The sequence below is a fragment of the Canis lupus genome, chromosome 23 (assembly GCF_011100685.1).
Source record: "Canis lupus familiaris isolate Mischka breed German Shepherd chromosome 23, alternate assembly UU_Cfam_GSD_1.0, whole genome shotgun sequence".
In the NCBI taxonomy this organism is placed as follows: Eukaryota; Metazoa; Chordata; class Mammalia; order Carnivora; family Canidae; genus Canis; species Canis lupus.
Genome location: NC_049244.1, coordinates 47,400,415 through 47,427,775, shown reverse-complemented (window position 1 = coordinate 47,427,775; position 27,361 = coordinate 47,400,415). Strand labels below are relative to the sequence as shown.

The 27,361-nt window shown below is 38.9% G+C and overlaps 1 protein-coding gene across 24 annotated transcripts in view; it reads right to left on the bottom strand.

Moving 5' to 3' along the window:
- The window catches only part of MBNL1 (muscleblind like splicing regulator 1), a 203,548-nt gene that overhangs the window by 63,574 nt on the left and 112,613 nt on the right, over nucleotides 1-27,361 (bottom strand). Inside the window, exon 1 of one of the 24 annotated variants that reach the window (XM_038571250.1) lies at nucleotides 10,057-10,196. The exons of 20 other annotated variants lie outside the window; for them this stretch is intronic. In XM_038571250.1, coding sequence (XP_038427178.1) covers nucleotides 10,057-10,101 — 45 coding nt within the window. In that variant the 5' untranslated portion in view covers nucleotides 10,102-10,196. Of the gene's footprint in view, nucleotides 1-9,517; nucleotides 9,716-9,881; nucleotides 9,901-10,048; nucleotides 10,197-27,361 lie in introns of those variants that run through there. 3 more of the 24 variants (XM_038571252.1, XM_038571249.1, XM_038571251.1) reach the window with 3 other exon arrangements.

Below are 27,361 nucleotides of genomic sequence, written 5' to 3'. Positions count from 1 at the left end.
AAAAGCTGCTGTAGAGAACCACTGTGGGATGAAGGGGAATGTCAGTGATAAAAACAGATTCATACGAAACGGGTTACGCTCAATAACTGTTAGCACAGTTCTATAAATTAGGCCCCATTTTTTTTCAGTGAGGGTCTTCGAAAAAAAAATATTTAAAATAATCTTATACTTTGACGAAAAGCAGAGTCTATGAGAATTCCCAGGGAAGTAAATGACTCTTTTGAGAAAACAGTTTCTACAGAGAACTGTTGGATTGTAACATTCAAATTCACTGTGCCAACTACGGCACATGCGTATTAAGAAGGAACCTAGATCTACAATTTTGCTGATTTCCTATTTTTTTTTAATCTCTTAATCAATATATATTGGCTGCCTAACAGCTTATCATTAGGCTGGGTGATGGAGGTTAGAAAAAGAAATACAAAATGCAATTCCCACCGATAAACAAGAGTCCGATGCAGGTGGCATCGATGGCATCTGACTTCCTGAGAAACATCCTCAACAAGAGGAGTGGATAAAGTTGGGGGCTCAAAGGTCAAAGGAAATTCCTTCAGACCTGAAGAGGATCCACATCCCCCGGGGACCATTCGTTCTCTTGTAAAGGTAAGTCAGTGGCTTTCTTGACCTAGCAGCCCAGCATGGTTCCAGAGACCTCTGGCTCTTTGTTGCCATTGTGGTGGGGGTTAGAATTACCACGTCCCTCGAAAGTGCCCTGGAACCTGGGATCGGTCCTGGATACCAAACCATCCTCTAGGATGGGCTCCCCGTGCAAAGTAATTCGTGTTTGTACCCGCATCACAAATCTACAAGCCACCGATACCCATGAGCCCCTTCTGAAGCTACTCTATTGGGAATACGGTGGCACTGCTTCCTAGGATGTCAGAGACACACCAGGAGAGGGATCCGAGGGAGGAATGACACAGGACAGGGACACAGCCCAGTAAGCGCTGGGTGGGAAGGACAACAGCCTTGTTTATGCGGAGGACATCTGTCACCTTCCTCTGGCATCTAGGCAACGGATTCTGGACTCCTTTTAGGAGGCACCTCAAAGAGATAAGATAACACCATTCTAGAAACTCAGGATCTCAGGACACAAATTGTATACCGCAGTAAAATGCCGGAAAATTCAACAGGCCATCTGCACACGCATGTTTCCTGTGAAAAACCGATAAGGGGCTTTGGGATTTTCGACCCAGATGCCTTCTCAGGAGTATTTTTGCATCTCATACGACGTTTCCCTTACGTTACCGCAAACGTGGGAACAGCTACCTTTCAGAAGAACATGATAGTATTGGCAGCACACTGAAATATTCTGAAAGGCTATTTTTGTGATATATGTTCTTTCGTCGTGTGTATCTTACGCAATTTTGCCGAAAATAGAAAGGAGCTGGTTCAGAAGAAATGTTAAAGCAAACATATTATTCAGAAATTAAAGAACGCCACTTTGGATGTTTTCTACGTCTTGCTGCTGCTTAACAAGTTCTAGGATGGTTGTTTATCCAAAGAGGCAGAAGGAGGAGAGGTACGTTGGTTTTCCAAAAGCATTCCATTCATTTTTTTTTGAGTTTTGAAATAGCACATGAAATGTAAATATGTACAAAAGACTCAATTAGCTGAACCCTGCCTCTATTAGCATCACTGTGATGGATCTCATATCAATTAGTTCTTAATTTTTGTCTCAGAAGCTCTGAAACGTTTAATAGAAGCATTAGGCAGCAGTGAGAAGTGAACTACTTGTTATCACCGATACAGGGTCGCCTGAGACTGTGTATTAAAGAATAAGGCCCCTCCTTAAGGAACTTTTGTTGCTACTCTATCACATAATATGAAGACAAAAGAAGTCTATGTGCCACTACTGGCTATTTATAAATCTCAACTGCCCCTACCAGGTAAACATATATATATATATATATATTTTTTTTTTTTTAACCCAATGACAGGGGTTGGTTACTCTATTTGTAACCCAAGCTCAGTAAAAAAAAAAAAAAAAAAAAAAAAAAAAAAAAAAAAAAAGCCTCTTAGACACCGTTTGCAATCCATTCAGATGATAAAAGCGAAGAGAATGCCAATACTTTATTAGCCGTTCCCTGCAAACCTAGCCATTCCCCTCAAAATAGAATCGGAAAGAATTCAACAGAATTTTAAAAATATGCCTCCCCGTGAGTTGGGGGTGGGAAGGGGGTTGACAAACAGATTCGGTAGGCCTGCGGCAATCGTATGCTACTTCTCGCTGCTTCCAATTAGGATGTCAGCACTTTGCCGATCAAATTTGATTTTCTTCCCTCCTGTATACCCTATTTTTCATCCTGAATTATGCCAAGGTGTTTCGTATAGAAAATACCACTGAGATCATGCCTGGTATAGGGTTAGCAAAAACGCTGCACAAACCAAACCATGTCAGGCAGGAGCCAAATGCTCAGAGAACTGAAAAACATGCCAAATTGAGCCCCCCCCCCCCCCCCACCATACTGCCGGCTTCTCAAAGGCCTTCTAGAGCTGCAAGGAGCACTGCTGTTTCATGTGTGATTTCTCAGGAAAGTTGCACGAACTAAGTCTTTAATTGCAAGTGACAAGGTCAGAAGGAGGATTACAGGTATGTGCATCTGGAAGGAAGAAAAATGGAGATGTGGCAAGGAGGTCAGGCACCTGAAGGTGATGTCAGAAACCTACCAGGAGCAGCTTACCCAGTTACCTAACACATCTGCTCCGAGCGGGGAGGGCTTCGTATCTCACACCTGGGACCTTCATTATCCACCCTAGGGAAGGTCTTAACTTTCTCCAAGAAGGGTCTCCACGTGTAACAGGCTGCAGAATTCCTTCAAGACTGATCCAAGGAAACCGTGCTGACCAGTGGGTGCTCCAAAAGCAGAAAGATTCATGGGTGCTTCAGATTCGCAATTCAGATCTTACGCCTACTTGCCTATATCTGGTTCGAATCCCACTCGGCCACCTACCAACCCCATGACCTTGTGTGTAGTAACTCGTAATCCTCTGGGCCTCAGGCTCCTTGTCAATAGAATGGGAGTAACTATCCTCTCCACCTGACCATGTGATTTATGAGGACTTAGGACAAATCTGTGCAAAGCCAACAGCTGGTCCCTAGAAAACACCAGTAGAATATAAATTACTCACATGACGAGTTTATCTGGGTTTGTGAGCTGGAGGTTTTCCAGTCTCTGTCTTCCTTGAGTGTGTCTTGGGGGCCTCAGTTATTGTCCTGGTAAGAGGGGGCCGGGGGCAGGTGGCTTTCTACAAGGTCACAGCTCCTGCTCTGCTGTTCCACAGACTGCAGGGCGAGGGCATTCTTGCCTGTGCTCTCCAGCCCTCTCTCTGAATCAAGTGTCTCTCCAGCATCAGTGTCCCTGCTACTCGGGGATGCTTCCTCATTATAGGAAAGAAGGCATGATGACTTATTTCCGAAAGCCTGATCTCAGACGAAGTCACCTGCGGACTGTCACCCATGTTTACCCACTTATGGTTCCATGTGTTGAGTGTGTGTATGTGTGTGCGGACAGAGAGATGCACATGCGTGAGCGAGATGGATGTCTGTGCACGTAGACATACACAGATCAATATACATACGCCTATAAAGAGCACATATGTAAATTAATCCCAGTTCAAGGTCTATGAAATATTTCATGTGAACTGGGAAGGATAAATGAAAGTGAGTTAGGCTCCAAACCACAAAAGGTTTATTATTGGTCTTATTAATATATTTTTTTCTACTCATATATCCTAGTAACTCAGAAACTACTCCACTACCAACTAACCTTTCTCCTTTGCCCTTATGTTAGGGCATGACTTAGGTAATAAAGATACCGTTTCCTTCCATGAGTTCATTTGCCTACCTACCTATGTAAATAAAATACCCGTGGACTACGAGATGTGCTTAGAGAAGACCCACCCAATACTGTCATTGAAATGTTTCCAGATTTCCAGCTCTAATTGTTAACTGCTAGGTCTCTGAACCAGAATCCTTAGCCACTTCCCAGAAAATCCTATGCCCCCTTCAGCCCTACCTTTTGCTCATTAGGTGTCTAGTCATACCTCTTCAAAGACATAAACCCCGGGCCAGATATAGGCAGGTAGGTGTAGGCCCTGAATCGTGAATCCGAAACATCCATGACCAAGACAGATGCTCTTGGGTATAGGAATTGAGGGTAGAAAGGGGATGGAAGAAGAACATTCCTCCACTCAATCATAAGACTGGGACTCCTCCGATTCTAAGAACCAAAAATCTAAACACTGTAACTAATTTCTGTTACATTTTTTTTTTCATTTTTTCAAATGCTATTTGCACAGGACTGGTATGAAAAGATCCTTGTAATTGTAAAGCTTTATGTCCCCCGGAGCTTTGTAGATGCCCAAACGTAGAAATGCTCTATTTCATCAGAGTTGCTGTTTACATGAACAGTGAGCAAGGACAGACTGAGGTGGGCGGCCAATTAGGTGCCCTCTCTAGCTGAGTCATCAGGCCTACTCAGAGCACGGGGCTTCCCAGCGCTCCTCCCAAGCACTAACACAATCGTATACATGTTGTGAATCTCCGGGATTGTTCCTGAAGACCCAAAGGCGACACGAATGTACAGGGTCTAGTAACATCCTGTTGGCCTAAAAAAACAGTGATTAGGGCCAGTGGCTCAGAGAATGGAACACAGTACAGGGAGGTGCAGGCCACCTAACCTCTATTCTTACTTTTTACTTTTCTCACTCACTTCTGGACTGACCCTGGTAAAGCTCTTTAAATAAATTAGTAGTACCCTTCAATCACATTTCTTAGGCTACTGGAGATAAATGAGGATGTACATGTATATACCTATTATGCACACAGATGGCAAATATGCATAATTGGTTTTCTATATATACATATTTCATTTTAATATTATGAGAGTCAGAATTTGCTCAGGAAACATATATGGATTAGAAGGGTACAAGGTAAGGTTGAACTATTCAGACATAAAGGCTTTCTGTGACTTCTAATGAAAGGAGCAAAGTCATTTGCTAATGAAAAATGCAATGAGAACACGTTTATGAGACAAAGAGCGCATACAAGAAAGGAACACTTTTACAGAAAATCTGCAACAGAGGAGAATAATTAAAAGGGGGTGACTAAACATATTTTAGTTCTTGAGTATATGAAATCATGGCTTTTGAAGGAGGAAACATACACTGTCATTTACTCTTTTCATATTTTAATTTTTAGAAGGCAAATTCAATTTTAATATTGCAAGTCTTCAATGCAGACAATTCCCTTCTTTCCAAGGATTTGCCTTCTTAGCTTTCGCTTAATAACAGTTTTACATTCGACACCAACTGCAATGCTGTCTTGTGCTTGGTGCAGGGTTATGCTACTGCAGTGATATAAAAATAGCAAAGGCAAAAAAAAAAAAAAAAAAAAAAAAACCACACACACACAGCAGACCGGAATAGTAGACCAGAATAGCTTAAAAATTGAAGCTTTTGGATCAAGCTCTCTGAAAGAATTATAATAGTTGCAACACCTGATTCCATGCTGTAAAATCATTCTTTTTTCATTATATAATATTAAAATTACATTGGGGATTCATATTTCTTTCTCCCCAGACCAATAAACCATTAAAGTTATACTGGGTCTCAGAAGAGTTCAAGATCCAAGCTGCACTGGCCTGCTGTGTCTGTTTACTTAATCTATTTTTATAACACTGCAGTAGCTGAAAGCAACTCACCAAATACCTGCTTCAACATTCTGTACCGCCTCGATGCAAGAGATAAAATTTTTGAAAAGTAAGCAGCAAACGCTGCTTTTTCATAAATCAATCAACTCTATACTATTAAAGTCAGGGCCATAAGGAACCCCAGATACACTGTTTTAAACATCTGAAATACAGCCCAGAAAAGATTCTAATTTTTTTTCCCACTCTGTTCTATCAGGTCAGACCGTCGCCTACGTCCCCTCTGTGGAATCACACACGTCGCCGCTCTGAGTGTGCAAGTCTGAGCGTCTGCACCAACCCTCTGCAGGTTTCCTGATACACAACAGGCTGCTGGGATAGATGTATCATCTCTGCAGCCACCTACGACACAAACACGCTATATGGCTAAATTACCTAATGAAATAAACCCTCGACCATTGAACACCCTCATGCCAAAAAGCAATGCCAAATCCAACTTTTACGTTGTGAAGCGTCTCTAATGATTCAACATACCCATGAAAAATAAGCTTGAGAGCACCAACAGAATGGGATTTGCCAATTAAAAGTTGTTGCCATAGAAACAGGCTTTAATATGTTCTATGAAAAATATGAACATGTCATGCTTTCTCTTTAGTCATTTACATTTGAACATAAAATGTGAAAAACACAATTATAGAGAGGAGTGCAGCTCCCTAAGGGAGCATCAAACACATTCTCTTGTTCGAAAAAAAAAAAAAAGTTCTTTTCTCAACCAAAAATGAACACATACTCTGTTTTCTTGAATTTTTTATAGATTATTTGAGTAATATATCACTCTAGTGTAGGGTGTGATTTTTTTCTCTAGAACTGAGCTTTTTTTCTTTTTCCAAAGTCCTCTACTAGATTTATATTTTCTGAAAGTCTTCAAACACTGTGCTCTTTGAAAAATAACTTTAAAAATATCTTTTGAATTACTCAAGGGGAAGATCATTACAAAGGATCCTTTGACATTCTAAACACTCTAAATACCACATGTTAAAAAGTATTTTAAGTACATCATTGAATGTTCCTGACTGTTGACTCAAGGGATTAATATGGGTTAGACTCTAGCCAGATGACCATAACCAGCCACAGGATATAAAATAGTGAACTACTCTATCACTTTTATTACTGTTTTACTAACATAGTGCGTGACAAGAATTCTGGACATAGTGCTATTAGTCTTCAGGTGGTGACCCAGAAGATAAATATTAATGTTTTGTAGAAATTCTATCATGCAGTTCCCAGATTGTACTCATTTCAATATCACTGCAAAAAAGCAAGCGACACATTTTAAAATTTGTTTTGTGAAAGGCTCAATCTATTATGATGTGAAATGATTCATTATGTATAAAATGAAGTCATCCTATGACTGATGAAAATTAAAAATTACTTAATCCTTCATCAATCGAGCATAATAGAATTATCCATTCGTGTGGGAAAGGTACGGAGAGAATATTTAATATATTAATATTGTATACCTTTGATTATTTATGATAATCAATATGAAATGATTATTTATAACTGAAAGATTTTTAACTGAGTATATTTGATTTCTTTTAAAGATTTTATGTATTTATTTATTTGACACACGGAGAGAGAGCACAAGCAGGGGGAGTGGCAGGCAAAGAGACAGGGAGAAGCAGGCTCCCCACCAATCAGGGAGCCAAATATGGGCTCGATCCCAACGCCCTGGGACCTAACCAACTGAGCCACCCAAACTGAGTATATTTTTAGATGAAAGAAAGTAGTTGTTCGGAAAGAGGAGGCTCGTTTTTTTAATCATAGAAGATCACCTGAAATAAAATATTACAAAGTATATGAGAGTACCAGTCCTATAAATTCTCCTCTGTCTTCCCTTGTGGATATTTTCTCTCCCATCAAAGACGGCTAGAGAGTAATTTATTTAAGACAACAATGGCTCTTGGAAGATTTAACCAAAAAAAAAGTCTAAGTATAAGAAGAAATATTCTTTTGTTTTTTTCAAAAGATTTTATTTATTTATTCATGAGAGAACAGAGAGACACAGGCAGAGGGAGAAGCAGGCTCCGTGTGGGAGGGCCTGATGGGGGACTCGATCCTGGGTCTCCAGGATCACGACCTGAGCCTAAGGCAGATGCTCCACCACTGAGCCACCAAGGCTCCCTAAGAAGAAATATTCTTGAAAAAAGTTTCTTTTTAATACCTTACAAATTCATTTTAAAAATTAAGCTATTTACTCTTCAAATTATAACAAAAATGCAAATCACATCTTGTGGTATTGCTACCACATAGTACGAGGTCGCTTTCTGAGAGTCCTACTGGAGATGTGTATAACCTCTCTTGCGTTACATTAAAAAGTGTAAGTAATTCTGAAAACTACACAATCATTATTTGGTCTTCTTTGCAGGCCTAATGAGTAAATAGTAATGATCTAAGTAAGCTTTATGAAAACATGCCCACTAAAGAATCAAATCTGTAAGCGATACTCAGACAAACAGTTGGCCAACTCCGGACACGGCCTATCTAACGGCACAAAGTCCAGGATTATAAACACCTGACGGCATGGGTTTATCAAATTAGACATTTCCCAAGAAACACAAAAGAATGTCTGTTTTATCGAGCAAGAAGGTCCTCCCTCTGCAGATTGAGATTTTAAGTTTTAAAATCAAAAGTTGGAAAGCAAACATCATATAAACTCTGCACCTGGCAGTGAGCGTTGCAAACAACCTGCTTGGGTGCCTGTCTGATTGGGTCCAACAACCAGCACCAACCACGGCAGTGCTACCCGAAAGGATGTCAAAAACACTGTGGCTATAATCTATTTGTTGTTTAGTTTCTTTTTCTAAGATGTGTTGATCCTCCAGTATCATCATTATAGTCATTAGGCTTTATGGTTTTTAAACTGACAATGAAATGTAATTTTTAAAAAAAAAATGCAACTTCTAAAAATCATTTGAACTGAGTTTGTACTGTTTTCAAAATGAATACATTTTACCTTCAATTATTTTTCTAAAATTCTCTAGCCAGGCCAAAAAAAAAAAAAACAAAACAAAAAACAACAAAAAACAACAAAATAAACCAAAAAACAAACAAAAAAAAAACCAAAACAAAAACAGAGAGCAACACTCATTGGGGATAAAGGATTATTTTATATATGAAACATATTTTTTAAAAGCTTTTAAGATACCCTGATATATGGACCAAAAGGAGAACGTTTCCACTCGTTATAGCCAACCTCCATTTACCGCCCCCTCTCAAGTGTAACTTTCCTTAGAACAAAACACAGACTTCTGTTGTCTACTAAGCATATGGTGTCTATGATAATTCAAATACAAATTATTTATATTTTACATTTTGAAAAGTAGTATGAAAATGTTTGTCACTCTGTTACCCAAATAACTAACACATGTTGCAAAGTCAAATTCCCATTTTGTCTAAGTAGGCATCAAGTCTAATAAATAATAAATCTGAACCTCCCTTCCATGGCATGGACTTACTCAGGTGCTGTGAGCACGATACATACATCTGCTCGATGGCCATCATGTAAAAAGGGAGTCTGAGGGACGTGAAGGCAACAACACTCTCCTTCTCTTAGTCACAAATTATAAGGGATACGCTCTAAAGGGTTTTTGTTCACGTTATTTCTTCCAGCATGATGGCAACACGGTTCTCAAGGTAAAAGAGCCCTGAAGGGTATCATAACACATCTATGTACTAAAAGCATTCAGCTCCCAGCCTCCGTATCAATACAACGCAGAACGGCCCAGAGGATTCCTCCAAAAACAACTCAAGAGCGGTCACTGGGGAATTAGCCCCGTGGCAGCTATTCCACAGGGATAACAAACCTTTGTTGATCTTGTTACAATGGATCCTTCACACCAGCTCATCTAATTCGATCTAATGTATTCTCTATTCATGAGACAGTATTTCTCTAGAACCAGAAGTTTTCACATCTCTGCTCTTTGCAGGATACTTGCTGGCTCTGTGCAGGGCATACGGGCAGCTCCTGAGCTGTGGAAGGTCACAGACTCCTCTGTGTGCTAGGGACTCACTCTCCAGAAAGCTGCAGGCCTGGAATTAAAATAAAGCCTTGGGGGTGGGGGTGGGGCTTTGAATATCCCACCCTCCCCACTGAAATCAAGAACTCCTTTAAGGAGCTCTGTGGACCTCAAAAGAGCCCCCCAGGTTAAGGTGGAATGCCACCCTCACCCTCCCTGCTGTAGTTGTCACAGAAGGTGGGACGCGTCTCAGCATCCACAGGCAAGTCAGTTTGCACAAAATCATTATTCGCAAGCAGTCTGATGACGGAGAAGCTTTTAGTGGATGATAGAGATTTTAGAGCAATTTGGTAGGAACTTGAATCAAAACACTGGTACCAGCTTCCAAGAGAGCCCCTGTGACATGGGCTTCTGGCATCCAGAGGTGGCATCAGGGAGGTCTTCCTTTCTGGGTCTGACCTGAAGGGTGGCGCCTGCCCCCTATCTCTCTCCCAGTGAGAACCACCCCTTGAAGGTGAGGTTACTGGGAGACTCAACACTGAGAAGTCTATGATGACACACAAAATAAAGTAGCATTCTAGAACTAAGAATGCTAAGACAAAAACAAAGTTGCAGAAAATGTTAGGATAACAGAATAACAGAAACTGAATTTAAAAGGCAAGAAAAATAAGAGAGAGATGGACGGTGCCTGATGAAAGAGGGAGAGCTAACAGAACAGGGCACCTAGCCAACTCCTACCAAATGCTGCCACTGAGGACAACTGGCTTCCAAATGAAAAAAAAAAAAATATTAAAGTTGTAACGCACCCTGCATAACTGCCTGGGATGCGTACCCAACAGCATTCATGGACGAGAGAAGTAGTACAAAAAAATGAAAATGAGCTCCTAGAACAGCATACTTTTTTTTCCCCCCATTCACTCTGGATTTTCAAAGTTCTGTTTTCTCTTTCACATGTCAAATTGCTGGAAGCTTTAAGGAAGGGGCCGGAAAGTCTTAACTTGCGTGTTCTCTCGAGTTCCTTTAACACAAAGTGTGATTTCTCCAGCTTTTTACCCCTTTTTAAAAATGTTACGTGGCAAGGGATAAGGATTCTATCACAGAGTCATGGCTGATGATTGTACGTTACGATTTTAGGAAAGAAAAATGTTTCCTTTCCCTTAATAAATCACTGTCTTGAGTGGCACTTGGTTGAACCACTGCGTAAGAATGGTCAGCTAGTTTTCCTTTTGGCTCCCTTTCCTGCCAAGTGGGTTTAAAGGCAAACTATGTCATACTTAGATTGCTTACTTGATTAAACATTACCACCTCTGCTTACTAAACAAGTCTAAATATACCTTCCTTGGGTAACCAAGGAGTGTGTTATGACTACTGAGTTACACTAAGGCTGTTTCTAAATCAATTGACAAATACACCAAATGCCTAATATGTCCCCGGCCTCAAAAAAAAACAAAAACAAAATACCATCCCTGTACTCAAGCAGGTTAGGGTGTCAAAGAGCAGTCGAAACACAAAGCACTAAGTCAATCAATTATTCAACACCAAACAACTAGACTCTTCAAACTCTAACTGGGTTGCTCATTTTGTTTTTTTGTTTTGTTTTGTTTTTTGTTTTAGGGGTTGCTCATTTTGAAATGAAGTTAGGCACTTTAGAGAAGTATCAACTTGAGCCTTTTTTCACTCTACTACCTTACAAAGCTACACTAGGTCACGTCTTTCAAAGGGATGGAAACATACCTTTACAGAAACACATGTGGAAACTAACATGTGTGAAAAGAAAAAAAAATGATTATTTGTCCATTAAGACCAATTTTCATAAAAATGCGAACATGGAAAAATTAAATTTTGCTAATTCTTGAATATGCTAGATCATCCCCCAAATGGATTTTCTGATAAGTGATTTTCCACTCAACAGCACACCTGTATGTCCCCTGTTCGGCTCTAATGTTTCAAGAAGTAACCCGTCGAAACATGTCCATCCTTTTATATTTCATCAAAATTTAAAATATCCCAACTGTAAGCAGGAATCTTTCTTAAAATAATAGTGTGCATGTATAGGTAGGGTTTGTTTTTTTTTGTTTTTTTTTTTCATTTTTATTTTCTAACAAGAAAGGATACCTACTAATTCAATATGCCCTGGGATTTTTTCCACTCTGCCTAAAATACCTAGATATGGTTCTAGCAAGGAAACCTATACACTTCTGCTTCCTTGCCACATACCCATATCTGTACTTATTTCTCCAAATCCAGATGCGTTCATCTTTCAATCCAGGCTTTGTTACAAGTAATTCTGAATATGGGCAGAGTCTAGGGCTGCCTTTTAGGTAAAATGTAATGTAAATGCAAAACTTGTTGTAATTATAATACCTAGTATGAAATCTTAGTTTGGGAAAGGATGTACGATTTTTGCAACTTGGATCTGTCTAAAGGCAAGGGAACATTTTCTGACACAAAGTCAGTTTACTCTATCTCACCCCCACCCCTGTTTTATTTATTTACTAGGTACTTCTCAAGTGCTATGGCATCAGAACTTGCTATAAAACATATATGGAGGGGAAAGTGGCTTATGAATATTTTGACAACTCAAAGAATCTTCCTGTAGAATGCCAAGCAAAAATATATCAATATTCAAAGGGGAAAATAAAAAACAGTAAATGCTTATAGAGAAATGTGCGCTGGAATATGTACACGTTTGAAGTGAGTAAACACTCACAGATGACTTTTGGAAAAAAAGCTCAATACAGGAGGAACGTGTAAAAGCCATAGGAAAATATAGCATGGGGCAGCCAGGGTGGCTTAGCAGTTTAGCGCTGCCTTCAGCCCAGGGCCTGATCCTGGAGACCCGGGATCGAATCCCATGTCGGGCTCCCTGCATGGAGCCTGCTTCTCCTTCTACCTGTGTCTCTGCCTCACTCTCTATCTTTCTGTGTCTCTCATGAATAAATAAATAAAATATTTAAAAATATATATATAGCATGTGAAACTGTAGTCACTCTCATGGGAAGGGCTGAATATAATGTAGAGAGGTATTAGATACAGCCTTTATTCAAGCTCACAATACTCCAGATGCATTTAGCCAAGCCTTTGGGGCAAAGATGAGGAGGCAAAAGTTATAAAAATTCTTTCAAAAACCTCTTTGGGGGCTTATCCACAGTAATCAGTTAATAATCTGAAAGTTCTTCCATCCTCACTCTTGTTTTTCTGTTCACTCCCCTTATCTTCTGTCTCCCGTTTCTTCTATCTAGCTGAGTGCCAGTTAGACCTGAAGATAAACTTTGAACTTGGAGGCAAGGAAAGAGTCCAATTCGAGCAATCTGGAAGATAAGGAGGGTTTCAACTTCTCAAATTATCCCACTCTTTCCTCCTCTGATCATTTCAGGCACTGTATTTTAGGCGTTCCAAGGACCAATGTGTTCTACAACTGTTAATGTTGGATTTTGTGGGCACTTCCTATTTTTATACTTGATGACGCATCTTTTAAACTTCGAGTGTGTAACAAAGGGAGGGTTCTCAACCACGGAGAACACAGTAAGTGATTGGATAGTGAAAGGGTGCCTTCATCTCAAGTTTCTACAACATGAAATGTGCTATTGAACAATGGTATAAAAATCCTCAGGCCTCAGAGAAATCTTTAAGAAGACTTCTTTGTTGTTTAGAATTAATATCAGCTCACCTTGTGGCAGCCTGTGTTTTTTTAAAGCTCTCTTTGCTTTTAGAAATGATACCTATGTAGAGGGCATTTAATTGCCTTATAATGTAAGCATCCTATTTCATTAGCTCCAGTCTATCTTAAGGAAATTAGAGTCCATCAGCAATTCAAATGGAGCCAAGGCATGGTACTTTAACATCTTTATCTGAATCTTTGACCAAAACAAACAAACAAACAAGGCAAAAAGAACAAATTTTAAAAGCCTCAAAACAACCCAAAAACAAAAATAAAGAAACAAAGACACAAAAGCCCCCACCAACCCTACTAGGACTTCCTAGTTCTTTGTCACTTATTTGCAGCAATTATTAAAATGTCATTTAGAAAAATCTGTTCCTGTAAATCTAATGAAGATAATTCTGAGCAATTTGGAATGGTCCCAGGAAAGGAAAAGGCATCTTGCCAAAAATATAAAGTACAATCAGAACAATAGTTTGAAAGAAAAGCTGAAATGATTTGAATATTTAGGCCTCCAAGAAAAGCCACTGGGCATCCACAGGTGGTTTGTAGTGGAAGGGAAAATGCTGTAATTACTTGACATTAACGATCACTGGTTGGCAAAGAGGACATTCTAATAAAATGTTTTCAGAAATAACCATAGTCTACATGTATAGGAATTCCTGTGTCAGTTTCCTAGTGTCTTCAATAAAGATACTCAAGGTTAATTATGAGAAATGTCAGTGGCACCCTCTTACACAAGTCTTTATATTTAATTGCCATTGTTTCCAACCTAGTTTTAAGTTGTTCAGTGTATGTTAAACATGAGAGACAATCACGTTATTAGTCAAAATATAGTTGGTAGCATATTCAGTCTACCACAAATAAACATTTTTAAAACTCCTAATGATGATGCAACATAGTACATGGGGTATGAATTATTTGTATTATTAGAATTGTAAAACATTTTGCAAATCTTCAAAGAGAAAATCTTTTGTAAGCACATTTAAAAATAGTTTTCCAAAAATTGTCTAGTTATTATTATTGTATAAACCTCAAGTAGGAATATCCTATTAAGCATTCAAACAAATTCAGAGAGGCTACAGCACTGAGAAACGTGTTTACACTACATTATATCAATTACATATATTATACTATTATTATTTCATAATAATAGAATATGAGTTTAGCTCAAATAACAACAAATAATTAAAACTTATAAATATAGGAACAAGTATAAATATAGGACACTACTACTACCTGTCATTTAAATAGTAAGAACAGAAGAAATAGTCTTAATACTCAGTCCTTGTGCCCTGCAGTTTGATCACTGTGCATTTTACTGAACAATAAATTAACATAATAGTCTTTTAAAAAATCTGTGATGGTTTCCATTATAAAAGAAATGTAAGGTACTGTAGAAGAGGTTAGAGAATTCTAAACAAGTAACTGCCAAAGATTCTGAATCATGAATGTGACCTCCAAATAAATACCTGAGGTGTTTCACAGCATAGGTTTTAATTCTATTAACAATTTTAATTCTATTAACAATAACCCTTTGGGTACACAATGACAACTACTATTTATTGTCATATAATGTGTGCTAAGCACGGTTTTAAGGGCTTCATAGGTCTTCTTTCCCGATTTAAACCTTTACAATCCCCTTTCAGCAGGTACTATGATCATCCCATGCAGGATGACAGAACAGGCAAGAAATTAGTTAACAGCCATGTGACTGGCAAGGGGCAGTATCAGGGTTTGAACTTTTTTTTTTTTTTTTTTTTTTTGTAAAGATTTCATTTACTTATTCATGAGAGACACACAGAGAGGGGCAGAGACACAGGCAGAGGGAGAAGCAGGCTTCCTGTGGGAAGCATGGTGCGGAACTCGATCCCAGGACCTGAGCCGAAGGTAGACGCTCAACCACTAAGCCACTCAGGTGTCCTGGGTTTGAACTTCTTAACATGGGCGCAATAACCACTCTCCCATCCTTAGCTACAGTGCCTCGTCTACACACTCCATGGGTCATGGTGCAACAGGGGAGCAGCAAGTGGTTGCAAATGAACCCAGATTCAAAGGTCCATGTTAAGAACAAGGACTCGGTCCATCTAATAGAAAAAGCGTCCTACCCAAGCATGACTCTACTAAAAAAAAAAAAAAAAAAAGTACATGTCATCTTATCAAAAAGGAAGATGCCTCTAAAGGAAGGAATGACTAGAACCATTATTAATAGCTTCTTACGATGAAACCTTTCCAACTGCTTGGAAGAGCCTCACTCTTAGTGCCGTATTCTCCCCAGGGCCTTGGTGGTGGAGTTCCTGCAAAGCAGCAGGAAGCCACGTGTGAGAGGCCAAGCACGACCTCTACTTCTGAGTCCAGGCAAAGGGAGGAAAAAAGGGACGATCAGGGAAAAAGAGAGACACAGCCAGGAGAAGATGGGGAAGCGAACCTCAGGCAGAGCTTGAGGTGGCCCCGTGGAATCACAGCTTCCCCAGAAGACACAGAGTGGCCTACACTACCCCTCAGGTCCCCTGCTGAGACCCGAGCTGGGACAGATGGCAGGATCCTTCTGCACTCTTCACGGCAAGCTCTTCTTCCGAAAAACACGCCATCTCCCCACAAAGTGCTATTTTAGACTCTTGGGCTGTGACTCCTGCTCAGCTAGATCTAATGCATGATCATCTACATGAACAATCCGACAAATGGAAAGCTCCCAACAACTATTAGTCAGCAAGTCTTACCCGCCATACACATTTCATCCTGCTTCTAAAACAGCTTCATATTTCAGGTGTAAACCACAAGTAACAATGGCACTTTCAAAGAACCTCTCATTTCAGAGATTTTAGCTACGAAGGCAGAGCTGTCTGGAGGTATTCATCCGAAGATTGAAAGAGTTGATATAAACAATTGGAGTGCAGCTCAATTTATAGCCCTTGAGGACCCTCTGTGAGAATGTTTTCTAAGACATCAGAGTCAAACATCTGTATACGGTCTTAAGACAAAAGCCAACGTTGTCAATTTTACATTTTCAGTTGTAAATTTGAAAACTGTTCCTGAAATTAAGAAAAAAAAAAAACTTCTTTTGTAAACTGTAATTTCGTATTTTGCTTAAAACTATGAATTTATGAATATGTTGATGTGTCCTGTAGCAAGAGACATTTCTCCAGGAAACAAAGGGTTGGCATCCAAACTTGGATGTTCTTAAGTCTAAAGGGAAATAAATGTGACTAACATTGCATTGCAAATACTTCCTACCCTTGTTAAATTATACAATAGCATTAACCAGTGGGAAAATATTCCTCCCAGGACTTGAGAAATACACAGAAACTTAAGTACCAGGTCTCTATTATTATAATTATTATTTATTTCTATGAATTCATTACCCAAAATGTTGTAAATATTTGTATGCATGATTCAACAGTAATCAGTGGTGTTTATCTTGACTAGCTGATAATCTACAGGCTGCAGTGCATTTATGATTTCAATGGAATTAATCTTCAATTCTCTACACTTCATTGTGAAAAGAGCTATAAACAGGTTGCCAAGAGGAGCCTTTTAACACCAAGGCTTTATTTGTGGGAGAAAAAAAAAAAAAACAACTCCTCTTGGGCAAATTCATCTGTATTTACTGCAACATACAACTATTCTCACAAGGAGCAAACGGGCTTAACTCCTTATAACGTACCCGTCTAAAAGACATCCCAGATATGAGAATAACACACGTTTCAAGAAGCAACACGATGGAGTCAATTCTGCTTTGTCTACGTGAAAAGCAAGTACAGGTCCTTTTTTGACCTGTGAGAATGCAAAGGATCCAGGGGTGCTGGGCAGGAGATAAGGGGGTGGCAATCTGTCTTGTTAACACTTCCAGCATCCCTGGAAGCCCTAAAGCCCTCCTCTGACTTTTTTTTTTTTTTTCTTGAATTATCTTTCCATATTCAGATACATATGCAACACTTTATTCTTGTTGGGTAAATTTTAGTTAGATGATCCCTCAGGCCAATGCATCACATTTCACCAAGACCAAATTTCTTGGCCATCACGTCCTGCCCATTTTCAGCCGGCTTCCTGGGCCACCAGGCTGACACCCCTGCTTGGACGGTCGTGGCAGGCGAGGGAAATGCCAGGGCCTGTCCATCAGCTCGATGCTTGAAGCCACTGCAGTGTGGCTACTCAGTGATTTACCCAGAGCTGGGGAGGGACCATGACCGCTGGCAGTGCTGCCGGGAGACGCTGGTGGCTGTCACCGGCCAGTGAAAGCGGGTCAGATGTTCTCCCAGCGAAGATGCCTCAGAGCATCTCCTCTCGTTTCATCGGGTCATGGCACATGCCCGCTACCCACCCCCCAAAAAATGAAAATGGATTTCCCACCACCCTCTCCTCTTGCAGACAAAACAAAACAAAAAATTCAAACTAAAAACAACAGCCACAAACTAACACAAGAAACTAAACATGTCTTTTGTGGGGCTTTTGAAAATTGGATACTTTTCAAATAATAATTTGGAGGACCACTGTGGTTCATTATAAGAACTGATTTTATAAGTCCTTCTATATATAGTTGGGCTACTCTTCTAGCTCATAGCTATCTTTAAATTTAAGTGTTTCTGAAGGAAAAAAGATAAAAGAGTTCCTCGATTTTCTTTATAAATAAAGTTTTTACACGTAAAAGAGGCATATTAAAGCACTGACACAGGATATGCCATGCAAGATTTGCCTTAAAATACCTGAGCCCATCACGCCCCACCCCAAGAAAGAGTAGGACGATAGAAACAAGATCAACAAATATCAAAAACTGTCAACACCTGATTATGGTACATTAACAGTACTCTCTCCACTTCTGTAATGTGTCTGAAAATCCTCATTTAAAAAAACTTACTTAGAAACCTCTAAACATGGAGGTGTGCCTTAAGTCACTACTTCCCCTAAATTAACCAAATCACTTAAGAGCCAAGTGTTTTCCCCCTTAGAATTCAAGCTTTAGTTACTTTAAATAAATACATGATACATTCGCAAGCTCACTGTAGAATTAGGAACGCCACCCATGTTAGCCTATCTTTGCTACCTCCGACTATTAATGTCTAATATTCTGCAAACTAAAACTTATCTGTTAATTAAGGGCAAATGAGACAGGTACCTAAAGAAGACCTGTCCTAATTCATCATCCAAACGGACATACAAGTAAGCAATTATTTTCATATCCCTCATTTTCATGACAGACATTAAAACCGAACAAAGAATGGCTATGACGTTCAAGAGCCTGCTCACTTCCCTAGTTGGCTGCAATATTTTTTCATTCTGCCTACATATTTAAATTTCAGCCTTGCACTTGTCCTAATCTACCTTCCCAAAGTGTCAGATTGCTGCATTTCTAAAATATAACAATAAGCTGTAAGATCTCTTCATTAATCTTCCAACATGGGCCACTTAAAAGTAAGTGAGGCATTATAGCCTAATTCAGTTAAATTTTCCATAGCATCTACATTCAAATGGAAATGTATCTGCCAGCTTATTAGGTGCTGAGGATATTACATTATACTCTGTGAAGCGCAGTAAGATGACTCACACAGCAAAATAAAAGGAAAAATGGATTGAAATGGAATAAAATTAAGTGCTATAAAAATCAACTGGTAAAAATTACACGTGATAAAGACTTGTACTTTCTCTAAGAATTCCAGCTTCAAATCTGAGATATATTGGTCTTTAGGACCAGAATAAGACACTTGTGATGGTAATGAAATGCAAGTTTGCAAAGTTGTTACTCAATATTCAAACAGCAACAAACCCTCTGGCTAGGATTAGGAACCTAGTTAATAGCTTTTTAGCTCCACTGTGATCACTGGGATTACTCTTCTTCTATTTTTCTTTTTCACTTTTAATCCTGCAGTTAATAAATTATGGAATCTTAGAGTTGGAGCAGAATCGAGAAATAGGGCTAAGTCAACCACCCAATTTAGTAGATAAAGAAATGAAGGCTCATGGATCGTCAATCTTGCCTTCCTCCTAAATTACAGCAAATCTAGCGTTCTTTTACGTGTTTTTCCTGACACAGGCTGCCTTGTTTGTGCTTTTGAAAGATTCCTTTATATAGCTGAGTGTAAAAATTCACTTCCCCCTCTCCCTACCCACCCCTATATATACATACATATACATACGTATGTATACAAAGATTTATGTGTGTGTGTATATATATCTATGTGTGTGTATATAATATATATATATATTATATAGACACATAATAGAGACATCTCTTAAGCTAACAGACTATATCTGAAAAGAAAAAGTCCCTGGAAACTATCTTGGAATTTCCAGGGAAAAAAAAAAATCGCATAAACTTTCAGCCTTGTAAAAGATGTTTAACAGAACTGCATAATTAAAATAATTTAGTCTTGTTATGCCAACCTCAAGGCTGTATCAGTTGTTCACAAACTGCTATTAAGACAAAATAAAATTAAGCAGAAGTTTCTTAATTCCATTTTCAGAGGCTAGATTTAAAAGACAAAAGTTAACTGCTTGACATCAGCAACCTAACCTCCAATACAGCTTTTTAGCAATCTCCATATTAGGGAAGCTAAACTGAGCTTAAAGGCTCAAGTACATCCATCCAATTTGAGGTCTCAAAATTTGAGAAAGGCTTTAAGACTTCAGACAGAGAACAAATACTGAGACAATATTAATATGTGAGTTGTTTTGCCTCGTAGTGAAGCAATGTGGAAATGGCAAACACTCAAGCATTTTCTCTCTCGGTTTAGCTGAGACCTAAAAAGTGAAGTCATGTGATCATTTTTTACTACTGAGTTCACCAAGTAATAAAAGGGACTCCAAAATCATAAAAATTATCAGAGAATTGTTTAGGCCACGTATCCTTTTCACTTTCAAAACTTACAAGCTGCTAACTAATACGCTTTGGGGATTATTCTTCCCAAAATACATCCCAACCTACATTTTATAGGTGTAAAGTTTACTAATGCTATGACACACGTGTCTTTCAAATCTCTAGCATAGTTAAATGCTTTCTGCATAAGCCACCTCCAACTACCCTAAGTCTGGTGGTACAGAGTTAGGAACCGCGGTCCTCTGGAGAGCTTCCTAAAAGAGAGGTCAGTTATAAAAGGCTAAACTCAGTGTGAGGGGAGACAGTGCAGCATTCAGGCAAAGCAGCCCCTTTCCAAGGAGCTGCCGCCACAGGGACATTTGCAACCAAGCTCCTAACACCGCCTGCCCTGGATCTTTACTTAAAACCTCAAAAAGTGGTTATGCCAAGTAAAAGGCAGGACAAGTCATAAAATAACAAGTTGGATTCATTTTTGCCTTTGTAATAACAGATCTACTGTCTACTCGCTGGCAATCTCTCACCGTGTCTGACTTTTTCTTTTCTTATTTTCCAGGTTGGAGAGTTTTTTTTCTCAAAACCTGATGAAATATTTTATGTGAAGCTAAATTATCATGTTGATGGGCCCGGGTTTAGAAAACAGGCTGAAGTCGTACATATGTTCCAAATAAAATATTTAAGATACTTAGATGTTTACTTTCATATGAAATCTGTTCACTAATTGGTCAATTTAGGCCATAAATACAGAAGGTGCAGTTAGAGCTTTGGTTTTACAGTTCAGGGGCCATCCCTGATTCCTGTATCATTTGGGACGTCAGGCAAGGTTTCAACTTCCACATCAGTTCTGTTGGGAGGTGGATTTCTGGAGTGATGGCAGGCATGTAATGAATTTATCCTTCCTGACCTCCACCATGCTGTACATATGCTAGACATGTAAAAGTATGCAGTGTTTTACTAGAAATCACAAAGGGTGCATTGTCTCCTTGCAAGTGATCTCTTGCTGAGATAACAAAAACACAAAGTTATTGTAAGTCACACTGCAGCTACATTGTACACAGATGTCTCTTGTCCTGAGGAATTTTAAATATAAAAGATGCAGGCACTGCTAAACAAAGATGGTATTATAATCTCTATCAGTTACATAACTTAAGTGATCAAATTAGAGAAAGAAGGAACGCTATTCCAGAAGTTTTGCACGAAGAATAAGGGCATCCTGAATTTATAATATATGTGGGAGCAAAAAAAAAAAAAAAAAATTCACCTGACAGATATTCTCTGTGTGACAAGGTTTTGATGGAACACGGCTACTCCATCAACACAGGTTATGTTCCCTGGGGTTATCAGCTGCGTGACTGATGGATCTCATTCGTGATTATGGTACACAGAAAAAGCATGAAAAAGAATGAAATGTGAGGGTGATCTGCTGAAGACTATTATCTACAAAAGGGCGGGACCTGACCTATGTTTTCTTCATTGCAAAGTCCCGGGTGCATTGTAGGTGCTTGTTGAATATACACCCAGTAAAGAAAGGGTGGTAGGATTTCGGTTTCATCTCTGGTGCTGACATCAACCACTTATATGACATGTAGTCAAGCACTTAATTCTTAGTGCTCTCATCTCTAAAACTGAACCATCAACACCTGTCTCGGTGGGCTGTTTTACAGAATGGAATCATGGAAGTGTAAGCACCTAGCCTGGCACCACAATGCCTGGTATATATATATATATATATATATATATATATATATATATATATATATATATATATATATATATATAGTGTTTGGTAAAAGCTTATTGGGGGAAAAATGGTAGAAATAATAGTTTAGTACTGGGCTAAAACAGAGATTAATGTCATTGGGCTATTCTTTTATCTACCACCTTTACCCTGCTCTTTGAAACTTATTGATCCCTGAATTTAGCTGGAAGTAATCTAATAGCTCTCTTTACCTTAATGATACTAGTGTATCCCAACTAAATCCTTACCACAACACCCTTTATCCTGGTATCCTGTGGCTCAATCTATAAAATCAGCAGTTGAGTTAACATTTTAGAACAATGACCGCACTGTTGGTGCGTAAGGTATGTATAAATTCCCATGGCAACCTAAATTTGTACCTCTCGAAGCTATTTTCAGATGCTAGTAATAACATATCTCAAAAGTGAAAAAGTATTTGTAGACAAAAATGAGATTCTAAAACAAATGTACAGTTCCAGTATTATAAACCATGGCTGAAAAGGACTTCTATTGTTGTCCTTACAAATTTAATCCTAATTCTGCTATTGTTATGTAAAAATATAGAATCTGTCATGGAACTTCATCTTTACTTCATTTGATACACATTTCTGTGATTCAGTTTCCTTTCTACTAAAAATATGGAAACTTCACATATATTAAGTTAGACAATCCCACAGATATTTCGTACTTGTTCATTCTGTAAAAATATTCTCCAAATTTGAGCACTCAGCAAAGTATCAGAACATTATATCTACACCCTTTCTCTTTCTATGTAAACATATAGATTTTTTTTTTGAGAAATGAATATGCAATTAGCCCACGGGAAGATTAACGGAACTACTTTTTTTTTGGTTTTATTTTAACCATTAAATGTCTAACCTAGGGTTCTGAAGCAGAGGCAGTTTTGCTCACCAGGGGACATTGGACAATAACTGGAGACAAGTTTGGTTACAAGAACTAAAGGTTGAGAGGAAACTGCCACTGGTATCTAGTGAGTAGAGGTCAGAGATGCTGCTGAGTATCTATAATACATAGCACAGCCCCCTACAGCACATATTTATCAGGTCCAAAATGTCAGAAGTGCAGAGGCTGAGACACCCTAGTCCACAACAAAGTCAATTTAATAATATGCCCTTCAGAAACTGATATACTCTTTTGTGGCATTAACCTTAAACCAAGCATTAGGCTGTCTGAAGGCGTTTAAGACAAACACAATGTGATATTTTAGAGTAATATGGCTAAGTTTTTTGGATCTATATCATAGACTTTCAACATCTGCATAAGTGATTCCTATTAATGCCATCTCTGACACAATCTTGAAGCCCGTTGATCCTGCCAGGGGATCCGCACTGCAGTTGAGGACAGAGAATTGAAATGTGAGCAATGGGTGCTTTGTCAGAGCGGCTGCAATCTCCAAGTCAATCAGGCTTAATTGGTCCAATAAACAAAAACATTACATCAATTATAAAATCTCCAAAATCACTGTCATGTTTTCATTGATTAATTCCTACTCATTTACTCAACAGAAAGAGTTTTGCAGCAAGAAATAAAGTGCTTTAAATCACATCCAGTACGCTGCAAAGCCAGGTGTCTAATTATAGCAACCCCTCCCCCCTCACTCTCTTTCTCTTCTCTCATGCACTTACTTCTTCTAGGGAGCAATATTAGCTGCAGAGACTACTAACTCCTTATTGTGAGCTACGTTTTTAAATTTTGCATGGCAGTGATCTTAGGAGAAAAGGTCTCAAAAAAAGAAAATTGGTCCTTGGGTAAGAAACATTGGTTGGGGTACCAATAATTTGATTAATTTATCACATGCACGCTTACTGGCTAACCTTGCCATTAAATCACTTTTACTCTTTGAGTTAGCTCCTATTACACAACCATGTTGAGTCTCCCCAAATTACAAGAACTAGGATTAGGATCTAACCATTTCCCAGTGGTTTTCAGACCAACTCTACTAAGACCCAGATCTGGTAGCTGCCACTACCCAACCTGAACCATTCAGTGGTTTCCCACAGCCTTAGAATAAACATTCAACTCTTCAGTTGGAACTCACGAAGTCCTTGGTAACCTGCACCTTATCGTCCAGCCCTGAGCCTTCCCTTTTCTTTCTTAACTGCCTTTTAGCAACTGTCATCCCAGTCATGGCAAACTGCTAGCAGTTCCTGGAACATTCCATATTTTTTTCATGCTTGACTTGCAATGCACTGATGCTTTATCTCCAATGTGTTTTATCTGCCCCGGTTACACCTTCATCCTTACTACCAAGTGTCATTGGAACTGCTCAGGAGGCCTGCCCTGCCTTCCTTCCCCTCTGTTTCCATAGTATCCTGGGGACCTTCATCGATGAGCATGTTCCACTACGTTCTCTGACGATCTGCTGCTCTGTCTCCTATGTGAGACTGATTGTGTAAAGGTAGGAGGCCTCATCTGTGAAGACCCAGAGCCCCTGGCAATGGCTGGTACAGAACAGATTATAAACACTGGTGACTCAATCAATTAATGGATGAATGATGGTACTTTCATCATTCCTCCACTTACAATGGCAACATTTCATCCTTCTCTAACCATCCTCAATTATACACATACTCTATAGCCCTGACTTCTACTCACTGAAGCCTTCAAGGTTCAGCTGCATAGTACCTACCTAATAAACATCTGATGAACAAACCAATCAAGAAATGAATCCTTAAAAAGTCGTTGAGTGCCATTAATCCAAGGACAGGAGGATCTCAGTAAAGGCTGACTAGCAAAAGGAGGGGATAATGTGCAACTTATTTCCTTCTGGATCTGGGGGGAAAATGTGTATGAACACATGACTCTACATGAATGGTATATGCGTAGTTATGACACCAATATTGCAACTTTGCTGGGTTTGAAAGTTTCCAAAATAAAATTTTGAGAGGAAAATACCAGCAATTATATTAAATGTAGAAGTACTTACAGAAGGATCAACAGAGGGCTATGAGATTCCCCAAGGAGAAAATGGAGAGGAGCCTGTACCCAGCTCTGGGAGCAGAGGAGGCCAATTAGGGAAGATGTCATAGCAAGGATGATGCCTGGGATGAATCTTGAAGGACATACAGGAGTAAGGAAAGGAGAAGGGAAGGAGATCCCAGGATAAGTGGATGACCTAAATAGCACAAGCTGGGAAGACGCTGTTTATATTGCATTCTATTCATTTAAAAAAGTTAAAATGTGTGTTAATGTTATCACAGATAATTACTGAATGTGTGTACAATTTTTAGGTATCACTAATCTTAACCAACGGGTTTGGGATATGGGTGTGGGGTTTGTGCTTAGAGTTTTGTTATGTGATGGTATAACACAGGAGCTGTCTCTGCTTCCAATAAATATGGAAGATCTATTGGAGGATTGAAGAAGTAACGGAATACTAATTTGATTATAAGCACAGGCCAAGGACCTAGGCAAGATGCGTTCCGGGGAAGATACTTATAAAAAATGACAGAAATAAACATATCAGAAACTAGAGATAATTAAACATTTGGAAATCATTAGGGCCCTGAGCCAAGGTACTAGGTTGCCATGACAAAGCCAAAAGAAGCTACAGAAAATCTGACAAGCAGGTATCCTGGGAGAAGCTGAACAAAGAAGAGAAAGGCCAATGTTTTCAAGAGGCAATAAGATTATAATTTTCTAAATCTCTCTTGGGAATAGGCTCTGAGTATTACTCTGCCTTAAGTTTTATAGCATGAGTCCAGTCTGACTGCAAATTAAGCAGAGGTAGGTACTGTGAAACAGGGATATTTTACTTAATGTCTGAACCCTCTTCTGGCTTTTTATTTTGCCACGAATCACCGAGGAATCTGCTATTGGCTGTTGCAGAGAAGAAGGAGGCTGGAGCAATCACATTCACCAACCAGGAGAGATCCCCAGAGCCGCTGTTTGTCTTGTACCCCATGCTTCTCTCAAACCCTAGAATGGATATTTGGGGGTTCTGTAATGCTGACCCCTCCAGGGATGGGTGTAAACCTGTTTGCACTGGCTGGCATTAGCTGACTGTGGCCCTTGCGTCTCAATTCCACATTCAGTGGCCTCGTATTGATAGCTTGAAATTAGTCATGGAATTACAGAAATCAGCAAACTTGACAGATCAAGGTGGTTCTGTTTTTCCCCTCAGAGAGCAGGTTGTTAGACACTGACTAGCATACCACTAGATCCAACCCATCTAGACAGTCAGAAACCAACTACACACCTCATGATAAATAATTACAAAAAAACAAAACAAAACAAAAAAAAAAACAAAACCCTCAGCAATCTATCAGCAAGCAAATCAGCCTGGATTCCTCTTACAAATCAAAGGTTTCGAAAGTTGCATTGTCATTTGTCCTGCTCAAGCGTCTAGATCAAAGTATCTACACACAGATAGGTCCTGCTAATGTCAACTAAGAAGGAAGCAAAAACCATTTTTTGCTTATTATACATAGAGTTGAAATCAAATGATAGAAAAGGTAGACAAATTTAAATTGTGTTATTCTGGGGACTTTTATAAGGTTTTAATCTCCAGGGGGAGTAATCAACCTTTGTTCCTAAGTACTAACTGTAGCTTTTGAGATTCAAATGGTTTTCCCTCACTTTTGAGCAACTGATTATCTTTCTATACCACATGTATGCGTTAAACAAACCAGATATCTTTAATAATTTAGATACTAACCCACATGGATCACTCCATTCTCTTGATGGAAAGGACGGCTAACCTAGTGCTGTCTTATGCAATCCATAATCAGAAAAGAAGTAAAATATGTTCTATTGGTATGAATAAAAGGAAACATGAAAGAAAAAAAAATGTCATCACTTGGATACCTCAATTCATTCTCTTCATTCCTAAGAGCAAAGGAAAGACACCTACTTATTAAGAAGAAGAGTAACTGCATGTGAATCTTTCAAAGTGAATCAGATACATATTTTTTCAAATGTGTCTGATTTCTCTTCTATCCTTTATTCTAATGAGTCACTTAAATCCCAAAAGGTAATTTTCAATTCTACTTTTCCCCTCAATCATTTGTCTCCCCCTCCCCCCATACCAGGCAATACAATAACAGATCAAGAGGCCGATGACTAAGCATTATACTTACAATCTTCATCAACACATCTGTTTACATGTGAATAAATGAAAAGTACCTTTCATCAAATGTATCAGTCATCAAAGACACAGAGGTAAGTGATCAGTCCTGAATTACCCTGTAAAATGACTTCATACTTTTTAAAATGTGTTTAAAGTTTGTATCAAAATTCGAGTTACTTAACAGTGATTCATCACTCACAACCACCAGGGAGCATCACAATATCAACTTATAAACTCCTATATGACTTTGAAGCCCCTTGAATCACGGATCTGTCCCTAAAGTTTAATAATTCTTACTTTATACACATTTTGACTCTTCATGAGATGCCAGAAGCTGTCCTCAACGATGTGAGTTGAATATTCGAAGTTAACAAATTCTTTTTTTTTCCTAAAAT